At 40.2% G+C, this 16,682-nt stretch overlaps 1 protein-coding gene across 1 annotated transcript; it reads left to right on the forward strand.

The window, feature by feature from the left end:
- Positions 1-11,362: 11,362 nt before the first annotated feature.
- On the forward strand, positions 11,363-12,641 carry LOC148038932 (uncharacterized). Its single transcript, XM_087675510.1, has one exon. The coding sequence runs from the start codon at positions 11,519-11,521 to the stop codon at positions 12,176-12,178; it is 660 nt and encodes a 219-aa protein (XP_087531636.1). The 5' UTR covers positions 11,363-11,518; the 3' UTR covers positions 12,179-12,641.
- Positions 12,642-16,682: the final 4,041 nt, after the last annotated feature.

Here is a 16,682-nt window from a genome sequence, read left to right on the forward strand (position 1 = left end):
ACCATCGCCTTCTCAGTCGCACTAGCGTCTGTGCCTCCTCTTTGTCAGCCTTCTTTTTAATCGTTGAGTGTTGACTCTCGACTCTTTCATTCCTGCGATTGTTCCTTTATCTTCAATTAAAGATTCATCTTTGATGTCTTCATCACTAGAGTTCCAATTTCATATTTGTCGCCAGAGCTTCTCCTCGTCATCTTCGTCACCTTCATAAGCTCCAGACGTCCTCCGTTGTTCTCCGAACCTTTGCACATTTTCAATCCTTGTCAGACTTTGTTTTCCACCTCGGCTTCAGAGCTCTCCCCGTTGGCTTGTTCCTCCCCTTCTCTTTTGGGCTTCATCTTCCCCCCGAATAGATGAATCGCAGCCAACTTTTTCGATAGATTTTCTTCCCGCTTTTTTACTTACAGTCCCCATGCTGCTATGTTCATCACGGCTATTTTTTTACTAAAGAGCTCCTCCCATTTTTAGTTTCCATTCTTTCATATGCTTTTCTACTAGAGACTTGTTTTTTATCTGTAAAAGGTCCATGATTGTTGGGTTATCACACTGCTCCTCGCTTTCATTATCCCTTGTCCTTGAAGAATGGCATTTGGCACCCCTTGTTCCACTAGACCTTATTAAGAGATGCATATTTGCCTCCAGCCTTGATAGAGTAATCTTCTTTATGAACATGACCAGCCAATTTAGAACCATCTATGTGGCTATTAGAATGTACAATGTGTTTTCTGGAAACGAGTTGTTTCAGGTTTGATCTCAGCACTGGATTGCTCTTCAATGACTGAACTTCTCCACTATGCTGGCACACAGAATAAGAATGCAAACACAACAACTAAGTATGTACAAAGTAACAAATGTCACACACACAACTTTTTGGTGGATTCCACACCTCAGATGTGCAGCAGTACGACATCCACCCCCTCTAATCCTACGCATCCTCCGGATGGGCCAACTACCCATGATCATTATCATCAAGATCCACGTATAGATTAATCTCTTCATTGTATATTTCCGGTATTTCAGCAAGATTATCTGTCATATCATTTGTCTCTTGTATTGGAGTTTCTTCTCGTTGCTCTTCTCTTGCAAATTCTTCCAATGCATAATCCTCATCATCTCTTTTCTTGAAAATCTTGATTCTTTTTCCTACAATAGGCACTCTAAGCATTGTCCCATCCAATTCTGTCAGCTCATATGTTGCATTATCAAAGACATGTCTGACTATGTACGGTCCAAACCATCTTTTCACCATCTTCCGAAGTGTAGTATGCTGATTTTCAAGGCTGCTATCAAAGACTAATACCCAATATCCCTCTTCTATTGCTCTAGGCCGCAAGCGATGCCCACTGTCAAACATGTCCTTATTTCTTAGTCTAGCAACCTTCAACCTGTCAATAGCTAGCTGAATATCCTCTGGTCTTCTCTCCAACTGCTGAATTCGAAGAGCTAAGAGCTTCTCTCTCGTCAAATCCTCCTGCCAAGGTAAAACTGACCAAGTCAAAGCACAAGTCTCAGTCGGCATAACCGGTTTCTGACCATACATCAACTCTGTGGGCATATATCCTGTGGTAACACTGTGAGTCGTACAATCAGCCCACAAAGCAAAATGGTAGAAGTATCGGCCATTCTCCAATCCGTCCTTTGCATGCTTTGGCTAATGCTTTCACTATCGGTGGATGTCCTCTTTCACTCTTCCCATTTCCCTCTGGATTGTATGCTGTGGTTAGAGCCAACTTGATTCCTAGTTGAGAGAAAAACTCCCTAGCTTCATCTGCATCCAATTCACCGTGATCTACAGTGATCTTACCCACACAGCCATACCTGCAGAAAATTTCTTCCAATAAGAACTTACACACTACACTAGTGATCTTCGTTCTCAAAGGTCTGCCCTCAACATGATTGGTAAGATCCTCTCTAGCCAAAACAATATACCTCATCTACCATAGACCCATAGGCATAGTAATCAAGTCAACTATCCACTTATAATGAATGCATAGCGGATCGGTCAGATGAAGCTCATCTCGATGACGCACTACGGAATACATCTAGCAGTCTCTGCAAGTCTCTACAAAGTGAGAAACATCTCTATACATGCCTTTCCACTAATATTTCTCCTTGATTTTCTCATAAGTAGCCCACACTCCTCTATGACCAGCCCAAGGACTCTCATGAAACTCCCTCATCACCTGTAACTGTGTCTCTTTATCGCAGACAACCCGCAAGGGTAATCCACCTCTTTTCTTCGAATGCTTCCAAAGAAATCTGTCCTTGAGAAAATAACCATAGGCTTTTCTTTTGATCTTCTTGAACTGTTCATCTGTCCATTCATATCTTTTTCTTAGAGTACTAAGGTACTTTCCAATCTCCAACATAGAGTTCTTCTATGAAAGCCACAATATCATAGACATGGCAAACATGATCAACCATAGCGGCTGAAATTTCTGCATCATCCTCTTCTACAAGTAGTGTCTCCTCATCATCATATCTGGCTCTAGACAGCATATCTGCCACTGGATTATCCTTTCCTACTATATGTTTAAATTCTGGATTTAATGACTTGATATATGCAATCCATCTCAGCATAGCTATATCCGGAGTAGAGCAACTCGTAGTCATACCTATCAATGGCAAGCAATCTGTCTCTACCACAACTGAGGCTCCAATAAAGTACTCCTTGTCACATTTGAGAGCCGTAACAATCCCCAGTAACTCCCTCTTGATTTGTGGATATCTCCTCTGTCTCTCGTTTAGGACTTTCACCCCAAACCGAATAGCATACATGTTTCCATCTGCATCATCTTGACCCACAGCCCAACCTATGCCAATTGGACTAGTGTCAACTATCACTACAATAGGCCTTCTGCAATTATAATCCGCTTTCCTGAGAGTAGGAGCAATCTGCAATAACTTCTTCAATTTCCACATGGCTCTAGTGTGGCTCTCATCCCAATAAAATTTCTGCCCCTTTCGAAGCAGCTGATATAAACAATCTGGTATGTGTGCAAAATGGGGTATCCAAATCATATAAAACACACAAGCTCCAATGAATCTCCGTACCTCTGAAGTGGAAGAACAATACTCCGTAATCTTGCCTATAGCATCCACCTTCTCAGATGAGGGTTTCCTGCTATAATACCCACACATATGTCCAACAATGACAATCTCATTTACTCCAAAAACAGATTTTTGCCCTAATAGTGTCAAATTCACTTCTTCTAACCTGGCCAAAATCTTTTCACAAGCTGAAATATGATCAGCCACAAAATATCTGCATCCCTGCTCATTTAGACTCTCATTCTTCTCTTCTTCTGCACATCCCTTAATGGGCACATCATCCAAGAAAGGCATGGTAAGCTGAGGTATGTAATCACAAAGGACCTTATGCATGGCATTCATCATATGCACAACAGAATTAGTGGCACCTTGAGACAAGGTACACATCCTGACAAGCCCAATAGGAGTTCTCATAGTGGTTATGTCCCTGCTTTCCAAAGCTAGCTGAAACTGATCATATCCCGAATACAAATCACCTAAAGAATAGATGGCACGTCCAGCAAATGCTTCTACAAACTTATCCACAACTGGACTTATACCAACATTCCTGATAGTAACTCTATTTACTGGCTGCATGTCCTGTATAAATCGAAGAGTACTATTCTTCTTTGGAACCGTAAACCACCTATTTGAGTATGGTGTAGATGACGGCTCTAGGATTTCCATCCTGATTTTCTCATTCAACAAGTCAATCAGCTTTGGCATGTGTGCCTTAGGCACTGGAATAGGTAGGAGGTTCCATGGAATATGAGGAATAGTAAAGATCACCATAGGAGCAACAATATCCGGATTCACACATCCAATCTCATGCGGGAAAAAAGCAAACCCCCTTCCATGTCGCTCAAGCATCTCCTGAAAGCATTGTTTCTCTATGGGTAGCAAGAAATCACCATTTCCAATTTTTAATTCAGCAAGAGTCTCTGCTGAAAATTTATGGCCTATATGCTCTGGATTCCTCAAAATTGGCTGTTTGGCAACCCTCTCTATTTGCTGATCACTGTCAGGTGGAAGCGGTACAGCTATCGGCTTCACCTTCTTATCCACAGTCTTGTATTTCGTGTCAACCCTGGCTTCATTATGATCCTCTGCATTACTCAAATCTTGCTGTAAATCAGCAATTCTGCACTCTAGTGGTTGAATATCCTCAGCCCTCTGCTCTATGGACTGCATAGGAACAACCCTAAACTCTGGATGCTGAAATATTTCAGCAGTAAACTCTGTTGGCTGAAAGTTTTCAGCCCTCTGTGTCTCTGTAAGCTGATCATAATCAATCGAAAACTCTGTTTGCTGAATTTCTTCAGCACTTAACACTTTTTGTTGAGTCACCTCAGCCTCTGACTCTATCTGTGACACAAAATCTGCAATTTCATGAAACATGTCCAGGGATTGCACTGATACATTACTGTGACAACTCTGCATTTCAGTTTTCATCATATTTTCCATCTCTGTCATCGTATCTGCACAAATCATACTTTCATACATCCCATCTATATGCCCATTATCCTCTAAAATACCTGCATTTTTCAAATTTTTCTCCTTCCTGCATATGTACTTCTTGGCAGCTCTAGGCAACTTAGAAGTCTTCTGATAACTCATCGAACTGTTTGCTGAAATTCCAACAAAACTGGAGGAGAAAACACTGCTGCCAGGAGGCCAGATCTCCAATCTCCTCTGCTCTGTACCACCGTCGTCTCGCGAAACAGCGGTACCTAATGAAAACCCGAATCCCTCATAGTGGGCAAAGGTGCATCTCTAAGAGTATCCCTGTTTCTAACATGGTTCACACACACAGTCATAAACTGAACTACTCTCATACCATCTTTACTGCGAATCGGTGCATAAGCAGATCCATCATCCATTACTTTTGTTTCCATGCGCATCTCTGTGATGAATGGCTGTCCAAGAATTATGGGATAAGAGCATGAATCCTGCACAAAGAAATGGAAATCCTCCTCTACATCTCCAATAGAAACCCTGACACTAGGATAGGCAGCATACAAATCACCTGCAGTGTTGTTGGCGGCTCTCATACGCCACCCATGCTCTACATCCATAGGCCATCTATTACTTTCATAAACTCCACGAACTATGAGATTAATCTCTGAACCATGATCCACCAAAGCAACATAAGGCACATGTTTCTCTCCAATTTTTACCATCGTTTCTGTAGTTACCCTAGCCCAATGACTCCGCGAAAAGTGACTATGCGGTATTAAGACAAGCTCATCAGTTTCAGCATAATGCATAGGCTGAACCCTCTTCTCTATCTATGGAAAAACAGAAGCATTCTCAACCATAACCTCATCCTCATCCTCATCCAACTCCCCAATCAAAACTCCCTGTGTATCAGTAGTAGGCAATGCATGTCTTTTCCTCTTCAAAAATTCTTGGAACTGATCTTGAAACTCTCTTTTCGAGATGCCCAAAACCTCAGAAATAATAAAAGTCACCTCACTGCCAAGTATCTTGTCATTAAAGATTTTCTTCATGTCCGTAGATGTCTCAATATCGGACATCAATCTAAACCCTAGCTGCTTTCTCTCTCCAGGCTCTTGCCTCTTTTCTTTCTTTTGAGCATCTTCCATCTGTCGTTCTGGCTCTGGTCTCAAAGACGGTCCTACAGTAGGTGGAGTAATAAACTCACCCCCTCTAGTCTTTTTAGCTGCATTTGGATTTTCTTCATCCCTCTTACGCTTCTCCTCAACAAGTATATCTGCTCCCTGAGACTTAGCCAAGTAGGCATAAATAGTATACCTACCAACAGGCGAATCCCAACTGTCTCAGATCTAATGCTAGAGCCTGCACTATTCAAAACAGTTTGCTGAATTTTTCCCTTGTTTGCCATCTCCATAGCATAAGTCCATAATGCTGACTGATTCTCTGATCCTTTCTCAATCTGAACTCCATATGCAGAAGCATATCCTCTAGCTACCACATAAGAAGTACGCGCAGCCATGTCATCCACTAATTTCTTCATTCCGTCTTTCCCAAAATTGGTAGCAAGCGGAGCTCCTATTTCAGTCAACCAGATCTTACCATCTTGTCCCCAAAATACCAAATTCGTCCTCTTTGCGTCCTGAAAAGATTCACAATCCCTGCAATGCTGATGGTCTGTACTATCACACCAAATACATCTTCGATCTCTCCTAGGTGCACTAGGAGCACTCCTAGGTGTAGTAGGAGTACCAGAAGGAATAGCAGGCATGGTCGAAGCAAACTTCTCTTTCAATTTTTCCACCAATTCTACTTTAACTGACTCGAGTGTCAAATCCATTATGCCTTTGATTATGTCATCAAGAGAGGAAGGAACCGATGGAGTGGATGGTTTTGGAGCAGAAGGAGCCGGCATTGGTCTTGGAACAGGAGGAATAGGAGGAGTAGAAATAGTAGGCACTGGCATAGGCCAAGAAACTGGCTGAGGAAGAGAAGAAATAACAGGGATAGAAGCAGGCATAGGAGCAGAAGACAGCGTCTATGTCATAGATCCATTCTGTAGGCGGGTCTTCCATATCCTCCTCTTGGTCAAAGTCGAGACTGCATCCTGGGCAACTTGCCAATCCGTTTTAAGACCCATAGGCTTCGTGCGATCCTCAAGAAGCTCTCCTAATTTTTCCTGAAGAGCAGGATCTACAGCTTGCAAGAAAAGCTCAACTTTCTCAACATCCAATGCTCTTTGTTCAATGGCATCAAGCTGACTATACCTCTCTTCAAATTCTCGTAACAACTCTGAAGCAGCTAGACCTTTGTTTGGCATGTAGACCCACTCTCGGAATGACCGCCGTGTAGCCATCCCAAAGTCCTCAAGGAAATACTCTTCTTTCAGGGCCTTCTTAAAATCTTGCCAATGCGAATTTTGAATAAAAAGATCAGTCACTTTTGCCCTCAAGGCGGGTGTGACAAGACGAAGGAAATACTTACTCATAAGTCCAGTTGGTACTCCAAAAAATCCTATCTTGATCTCATACGTCTTCAAATAAGCTGAAATATTACGGCCATCAAATAGCTTCTTCTCATTCTCAACTGCTTCAATCGCCTTAGTCGCACTGATTGGATTCTCCTGCTCCAAATATAGTTGCCTTTGCTGAGACAACTGTTGTTGATGCAATTGCTACTGCTGCTGTATATACAATTGTGTCTGCTGATTTTGAAGCTGCATATACATAGACATATTCTGTAAAATTTGCTTTAAATCATCTGTTGAAGTACTTGAAGCAGCAGTCAATGATGGAGCTGAAGTAGAGGTCAAAGTAGGAATCGTAGAAGAGGCTGAAACTGATGCTGAAGTATCTCCCATCATCCTGAAATTTATGCGACGCTTTCACGTCGGGTTCACCAAAGATGTCGAAGGGTTTTCAAAAGCAAAAGTCGTGACCACAGAGAACCTTGACGAATTTCAAGATAGAAGATCAATCAAGCAAATGACCAAGATGAGAAAATGATGTCAAGTCTCTGTTTTTTATTTCTGCCAAGAAGACGAATAGAAATGAGAATGGTGATCGGTGTAGCTCTACACAGCTTCAATGCATGATAGCAGAGTCATCAGCCGTGCCGCTGGAGCATTCATAGTCGTTGCCTTCTCATCTGTGATAATTTTTACCCTCCCTATTTTGGTTTGAATGGGGTTTGTTGAATTTTATCCATAGCCTCACGTAGCTTCAAAGAATTCTGAACCCAATCTGGGACAACAATTCTATATGTCTTAGCCCTTAGAATAGCTGCAATAGCAATAATATCATTATCTGTAATTGCAGCAGCCATAGACTCATGTAACTCTCCAGAGTTGCCAATGCAAGTGGTGCACCCATAACCTACAAGAGTGTAACCTTGCAAATCCAAGTTTTTGTCCAGCCCACTGTTTGATCAAACCCAATCCTTGAATTAAAAGCAGTGTATAAACAAGCTGTTTATAGAAGAGATCCTCTCTGATGCAGAGACTCGCAATTCCAGCCAAACATATGCAACTACAAGGGGCGGCGATGCCAAATAGTTAGCACGGGTCAATGGATGGACCTTGCCCTCAAAATTACGATTTCCAGTTAAAACATCAGCTGATGCCTATTACCACTATGCATAAGGGCAACTTTCTTCTCAAGACAATCAACGACAATCTCCCCAGCTAATTCCACACTAACAGGCCCTCCTCCAATGATCAAGACATTGTTTGCCTCATTCAACTTTTCTTGCTCGAATTGAAAATACTGAATGCATTCTGTTTTCTTGGCAGGTCCGGTATGGACAAAACCTGTAGAGCTGACAAGGAAATCAAAAGGCAATATTTTGCCAGTGCTAGTCACAACCTCAGTGATGGAGGCATTCTCTACAATACCTCCACGTGCCTGCCTTTCTATAGGTATTCGGAATGAAGAACGAAACACACTTCAGCAAAATCAGGCTGAACAATGGATCTTAGTCTGCCATACGGGATCTCAAGGTGATCCATCGGGTCGATAAGAACGACATCACTGTGATGTTTGAGAAGCTTCACAGTGAAGGCGCCACTGATGCCCCATCCCACCATTGTCTTCTCAGTTGCACTAGCGTCTGTGCCTCCTCTTTGTTAGCCTTCTTTTTCATCGTCGAGTGTTGACTCTCGACTCTTTCATTCCTACGATTATTCCTTTATCTTCAATTAAAGATTCATCTTTGATGTCTTCATCACTAGAGTTCCAATTTCATATTTGTCGCCAGAGCTTCTCCTCATCATCTTCGTCGCCTTCATCAGCTCCAGACGTCCTCCGTTGTTCTCCGAACCTTTGCACATTTTCAATCCTTGTCAGACTTTGTTTTCCACCTCAGCTTCAGAGCTCTCCCCATTGGCTTGTTCCTCCCCTTCTCTTTTGGGCTTCATCTTCCCCCCGAATAGATGAATCGCAGCCAACTTTTTCGAAAGATTTTCTTCCCGCTTTTTTACTTACAGTCCCCATGCTGCTATGTTCATCATGGCTATTTTTTTACTAAAGAGCTCCTCCCATTTTTAGTCTCCATTCTTTCATATGCCTTTCTACTAGAGACTCGTTTTTTATCTGTAAAAGGTCCATGATTGTTGGGTTATCACATTGCTCCTCGCTTTCATTATCCCTTGTCCTTGTAGAATGGCATTTGGCGCCCCTTATTCCACTAGACCTTATTAAGAGATGCATATTTGCCTCCAGCCTTGATAGAGTAATCTTCTTTATGGACATGACCAGCCTATTTAGAACCATCTATGTGGCTATTAGAATGTACAGTGTGTTTTCTGGAAACGAGTTGTTTCAGGTTTGATCTCAGCACTGGATTTCTCTTCAATGGCTGAACTTCTCCACTATGCTGGCACGCAGAATAAGAATGCAAACACAACAACTAAGTATGTACAAAGTAACAAATGTCACACACACAACTTTTTGGTGGATTCCACACCTCGGATGCGCAGCAGCACGACAGCGCGAGATGACTTTGCACAGTTTTTACGCAACGTGCGGGGATCAAAAGCTCCTTAATATTTCGTGCAGAAATATTACAAATTAGTACTTCACATATAAATGGTTTCTAGGATGGCACAAAGTCTAATAGTGTAAAAGATTTTTGGGATCCAAAATCATACATTGAGCTTCTAGTGATATATAATAATATGCATTGCAAGCAAGCATATAAAGCATGGCCTCCTTCCCAAAGGTTGCCAATGCTTATGGATGGTTTAAATGAGACACAAAAAGCCTTTAAATTTATTTGCAAATAATGTCAAACTCATATACATAAGGACAAAATGCTCTATAAGATACTCTTTATTACAATGCAATTTTTTATAGATCCCATCAATAGTCTTTGATATAGATTACTAAAGCACTTTTTTTTTTGTTTTGGTGAATAGGGTGATCCACAACATTTTCCTTTATTATTACATTGGGGACGGGTTTCAAGCCTCGAAGACAACCCATAATAATTATGTAGTTGTTGAGATCAAGGTCCCCAATGCCGGAGAAACTTTTTTATTGGAGTTATACTAGTATTATTTATTCCATTTAGTTATAAAAAGGTGCTTGGGAGCTTTAGGAAGCTTTTTCATATCTTCATGCAACCATTGATTCATTGCACGTGCTATGCTAATGATGGTAGTTGGTGACCATCCAGCTTAGAGTGCAAGATTGAATCTTTTAAAGAGGTTGGTCAATATTTTTGTCGTAGTAGACACAAACTGATAGCTACCTTGGAAAGTGAGGGATTAGGACATTCCTTATATGATCAAAACGGATTTAAATTGAAAAATAGACCAATCAAAAAATCAAGTGATGAAATGCTTACTACTTTGATTATGGCAAAGAGAGCCCTCACTCAAGCAGATAGGGATGAACTTTTAAAGAAAGTAGGACTTTCTAGTAGATCATGCTTGTGGAGATTATATGATCTCTACAGCTTTGATTTGTCCTTGGATCTTGTATATGATTGCATGCATATTTTGGCTCTAAATTTATCATCAAACCATACATGTGCTCTAATAAGGACAATGGACAATAGAGTGAAAACATAAATTAATGAGGTAACACATCATGTTACAAAAGTAACTCAGTACTCTATACGATATGGTTGATGGCCAAGGTATCCTAATAAATACGGTGAAAGCTACAAGGTTGAAAAAGTCAAAAGTGGATACAATGGCATTTTCCATATGTATTGTGTGAGGTTGAAGGTATTCCGAAGGTCTTTTATGATTTGACATAGACATTGCTCAAGCATAAGGTTGAAGGTATTCCGAATATATGGATACTTTGAGAGAATTACTTGGTTCTTTGAGCATAAGGTTTGGAGAACTCTTAGGATCTAACTTACCTCCATTGGAACATGGTGTAAGTATGAACTCTTCTCAACCTTTCTTTTGTTTTTATGTATTATGGTATCTATATTTTGATTTAATATAAGGTACAAGTCACGGAAAGTATTATTATGGAGTTTTTGATTCCAGGAATCTCGATATAACACAACGAGAAGTCAAAGGTGGCGAAACTTTCCGAAGAGTTGACAGCGTCAAAGAACGCGGATTGACTCATAAGACGATATTATTAATAGCAAGCGACGTAAGAGGGAGATATGAAATAACGAGGCGACTCGCGAAGACGAAACGAGCCACCGGCCAGTTAATATCGTCGTCGTCGTGTTAATGCGCGGAATCATAAGCAGTGACGGCAATTGATTGGCCGTATGCTCTTTCGTGTACTACAACTCATATAGTCACGGCTCTCTGAGTCACTATCTCTGCTAAGTCTCCTCTGGCAAATGCGGAAAAATATTATAGCTCTGCGAAGCTGACCTAGTTTTCGAAGAAAGACGCACGCGGATTTCGTCGCTATATTGCAAATGATGGGAATTGACCTCAGAAACTCTCCGAGGCACGAATGTTATCCTCTTCATATATAGACCTCAGATGCAGAATCAGAAGGCAATAGGTCCATATATATAGAGAGAAAGAGAGAGAGAGAGAGAGAGAGAGTTCCGATTTATGGGAAACGCATCGCTCTGTCTGCCGCAGCCTTCTGTTATTTCTTTCTCCTCGTGCTCCTCGTCTCCCTCTCCATCTTCGTCTCGGTCTTCCACAGTCTTGCTCATCCATGGCGTCACAGGCGAGGTTCTGCAACACACCCTCGAGGAAGGAGAAGCGCGCCTGAAAGTTGTGGAGGTTATGCTGGACCATCCAGGGCACTTCGTCTGCCATGGCAGCTGCGCGAGCGAGCTAGGGAGGCGCCTGGAGGCCCTGCCCGCCGACCAGGACCTTCTCACGGGAGAGCTTTACTTCCTCTTCCCCATGCGCAGGATCCATAGCCGCGTGTCCGCAGACACTGTGGGATTGCTCTCTCAGCACATGAAAAGATCGACATTGAAATATTCCAAACCCCATCAAAGTAAATTAGTGTCCCCAGCTGAGAGCCCAAGAGCTGCAAGCCCTGCCCTCTCTTCCACCAAGAGCTTCTCCGACAGAGCCAGCCCCCCTAGCGCCATGCGTGAGCTCGCTTCGGTCGAGCTCTCTCTCCTCTTGAGATCAAGGTCTTGGAAGCCCAACTTGGAGACTATTATTGAGACTCATGGTGCCATTGCCTTCCATAGTGGCCCTCGCATCACTAAACTCAAGTCAAGAGGGCGTCTTATCATACCTGCCCATTGAGATCATCCCTTTGTTTCGCATAGCAACAGCCTGAATTCGCACTGGTTCTATGATGGATTCTCTTGAATATATGCTAGCCTCAATGTTGACCCATTAGGTGGCCTTTGTAAACATACGGATCTTATTTCAAGTATGCAATTTAGAAACGTTAATCTCATGTACAAATCCATAATCCATTGCTAGATCTCTTCATAGAGGCAACACATATTTCTTATGGTTGTCGGGCACACTCACAATGGCAAATGGTCATGAAATTATTAGAAGAGGATGCAAATTTGTGTCTGCAACAATAATCATGTTTACTAGTAATAGCATTTCTTATGGTTATCGGGCACACTTACAATGGCAAAAGGTCATGAAATTATTAGAAGAGGATGCAAATTTGTGTTTGCAACAATAATCATGTTTACTAGTAATAGCAAAGGGCGTTTCATGTTAACCATGGATATGCTCTTGATTCTCTTACCTTTTATGGACAATGTGACCCTATTCAAAGCATTTGGCATTTATTGAAAAAAGTGTTATGCTCCTTCTAAGGGTCCATATAGAAACTTCATAACTCAAAAACTCTACAAAATAAGAAAATGAGCAAAGAAGTCAAATGTATTCAACTACTTTTTTTATATCTTTGTCATTCTATCCTTCATAGGGGTCTTCAAGGCAATGATATTCCATAAAACACTATTTAATCAAATAAAAATTGTAGTCTTCATGTCTTAAGTGAGGCCTTCCATGTATGACTTGATGCACATGGGTAGAGACTTCTCCATTCCCCATGAAGCTTAAGAATAAAAGCAATGGATCCTTGTTGCAAATCAACTCCCCTTTTCATCTTAATAGCTAGGTTGCCCTTATGATTGACTAAGAATTTCATTAGGCTATTTGTGCCTACCATGAAAGAAGGGGACCAATTATCCCTTTTTTTCAGCTAGAAGTACCACATTCAACCAATTCCTTTACTCAACATGTAGGTTTAGTGCTTCAATAATTGCTTCCACAGTTCTAAGTATCCTAAATATCAATCCATCTAGCAATACCTTTATCACATAGACTCTTTGAAAGCGTTTGTTCTTGTGTGATAAGGGAGAGATAATGAGCAAATATGCCTAGAAATAGCTATATAACTGAAATAATAGTAGTGTCTCCCCTCCAAGAATCCTTGTTTTGCTAACTTATGTGCTCATATATTTGTCATACTTGCCTCATTGATTTGTACCTTTGGGTGACATGAGCATAACTTGAAGATGTTTCTTGAATGATATTAAAAGCAACAAAAAAAGGAGCTCTATACTTTAGCACATACATGTAGAAAAATATTAGTCTAATTTAAAGAATTGAAGCATATCAACTTTGTAAGGTGTTAAATCATTGATGATTTGTTAAATTTGTGTGGTCATTTTCTCTTAGATACACACATAAATAATCATCTTGGTCATGATATCAAGAAGAAACAAAGAAGCAATACATCACACTATGCAAAGACACCCTCAAGAGTTGGTTGGACAAATCTAGATAAATCTATGTACACCACAACAAAAACGAGTCACTGACGCACATGTTAGACGTGCAAAGTCGGGCGCGTCTATCATTGAGTCTATATGCGCGTGTAAAAGAGCGTGTAAATAGATACGAATTTTGCATCTATATATCCGTGCAGATAAACGCGAACATAGACGCGAATATAGATAGGATTCAGACGCGTAATTATTAAACCACCTAAAATTGGACTTAATATAATTTAAAAAACCAGAGTTAATAATTATTTTTGCATTGCTCTCTAATGAATGGTAGTTCCTCCAATTGACAAGCTTGATATAATCAATTAGCGACAAGCAACACAAACCTCATTATACAATTAGTAGTAAGCATTGCATGTATCTCGTAATTTCTCTACTTGAAGAAGATAATAAATACTTCCTTTTTATTATGGAAAATTCAATTTAGCTTTAAACTTGACTATTGATTCTTGAGTATGCACATGTGCATATGATATTTTCCATAGAATTAAGAATACACATTGAATCATTAAGTGAATTAAGTATGTTAGAGTGAATGATCCATCTCATCTTCAATGAGATTAGCCCTTGCTAAACTATCTACGTCTAGGTCTACGTTATCAAGAGGTAACAAAACAAATAAGTCTATCCCACTATCAAATGTATTGCTATATTGCTCAATAACTTCATCATAATCAACCACATTATTGTCCTCTTCTGCGTTTCCTTGAACATCATCATGCGGTTCATCTTGGACTATATCACACATATCATCCATTATGGTGTCATCATGTACATCATCATTAATTGTTGGATTGTCATCTGTTATCTCTATGTTGGTAATATTACCATATATTGGTTTTGAACGATTAGATATAGGGATGACATACCACCATCGGTTATTGTTTACCATTGGATGATACACAACCTGTATTTGAAAAACAAAAGCAAGAAACTTAAATACTTATTATATTGTGTATATGTATCGCATGTATACATATAAAAAAATTAGCTTTTACATATATACCTGCTCGCATTGTTGAGGTAGTACTAATGTGTCATTCTTGTTTTGGTGAAATTTTGTAGAGTCAATGATTACAAAACCACTTGGATGACGTCTAATTGTTCAATGCTCACCATTTGTTACCACTTCTTTAAACCACTTCACATCCAGTATATATATAAAGAATCATCTGAAGTGAAGCTTCAGAATATCTTGGATCAAGCCACAATAGCCTTTCATGGTACCATTGGCATCCTCGAAGTGAGCAAGGACACCACAATCTTGGGTATTTCTCTTTTCATCTATACGTTGAGTTCAAAGATGTTTACCCTCACACCAAATAGCATTGAATAATGTGCACTAATAGTAAAAGATTAAGATCAAATATGTCAATTTATTATATAAAATATAACTAGAAACAAATTAATTGATAGTATGTCTCACCTTTGATAAGCAACCTCGTGCATATTCCCACTCTTCTTGAGATATATTAATTCCCTCCTCTTTTTCTATTCTCTTCATTTCCTCATGTAACCAATCTATATCAATATGACGTGGGAGCGCATTTAGATTATCTGGAAATGAGACATTACGTCCATATCTAGTGCGAAATGCTTGTCTTTCGCTTTTTCTTCTTGCCCTTGCTTCATTATATAGTGTCACCCATTTGCTCATTACATCACTATTGAGCACATAAAGACCATTTAACTTACGAAGTTCTTCTTTTGTTAGCACTTTACTCCTTCCTTTTCCTTGAGGTATTATAGAGGTCATCCTCAAGTCTTCATCATCTTTCCATAGTCATGGTTGAGAGGGGTCCACTTTAGCAAGATATTCAGAGATATAAACAAGGGATGATTGCACTAACCAACCCTCAGCCATGCTTCCTCAGGCCGTGCTTTTTGCCTCACAAAATCTTTCAAGGTTTTCATGAAACACTCAAGAAAAGACATCCACCTTGGATGAACTGCCCCACAACGTGCGATCTCATCAATCAAATGTACGAGTAAATGTAATTGAGTAGTCAAAATGGAGCGAGGAAAAATTTCCTCCACCAAACAAACCACCTCAACAGATAATACTTGAGCATCTTGCAATGTGTTTGGATCAATTTCCTTCGAGCTCACGTATCTGTCAGAATGTATTTGACAATTGTTTATTTTTGTGTAGAAATTCAAAGAGGTTCATTACATGATGTATGCAATATATAATGAAAAAATACAATGTATACACACCTCACAAGCTCTCCCATCTTGTAAATGATATCACATATATCTTTGGATACACAATGGGATATGCTAGTAGGAAGTACAAACTGAAAGTAAATAATATTCATAGATCAAATGATTAGTTGAGGAAAAATTCATTATGCCCCAAAGTTTACACATAGTTACTCCACTAATTACTATATTCATGGTTAGAGATACTCTTACTTGAATCATTTTGTGCCAATCGTGGGATTTCAAACCAGATAGTTGCTCCACACCTCTTTTCTTTTTCTTTATGAAGGCTCCCTTGAGACATCTCATACATCCTGTGGGTGTTCGAAAGCTACATATCTGTTCCTTCACTATTTTTTCCTCATTCTTTGATAGCATCCAAGGTGCATGGGGTAGCTCAATCTTTCCTCTGGGTCCAATGCGTGGCCAGGCTCGTCTCATGCGACTAATGTTACGTAAATCCTCCCTTACATTGACTGAATCACGAGCCCCTACCAAGTGATCCCATAATGTAGATACAATATTTTTGAATATGTGCATGGGGTCCAATAGGTGATTGATATTGAGTTCAGTCCAATACGAAAGACGAAAAAATATAGAGAACCTAACAAACAAACAATATATTATGTAAACAATTCATCATGCTAAATACTTTAAAGTCAATCGAGAGAAATATACTTCTTACCGACTCATGCCGAGTGGAGGGTGGTTGTCGGCATTAATCCATCTCTCCTTCCAATCTCTAATGGTTAGAGATTGTGGAGTCATTCCATTAGTAGGGAGAA

The sequence above is a fragment of the Lygodium microphyllum genome, chromosome 3 (assembly GCF_053477565.2).
Source record: "Lygodium microphyllum isolate KBCC chromosome 3, Lygodium_microphyllum_v1.1.10, whole genome shotgun sequence".
NCBI classification, from domain to species: Eukaryota; Viridiplantae; Streptophyta; class Polypodiopsida; order Schizaeales; family Lygodiaceae; genus Lygodium; species Lygodium microphyllum.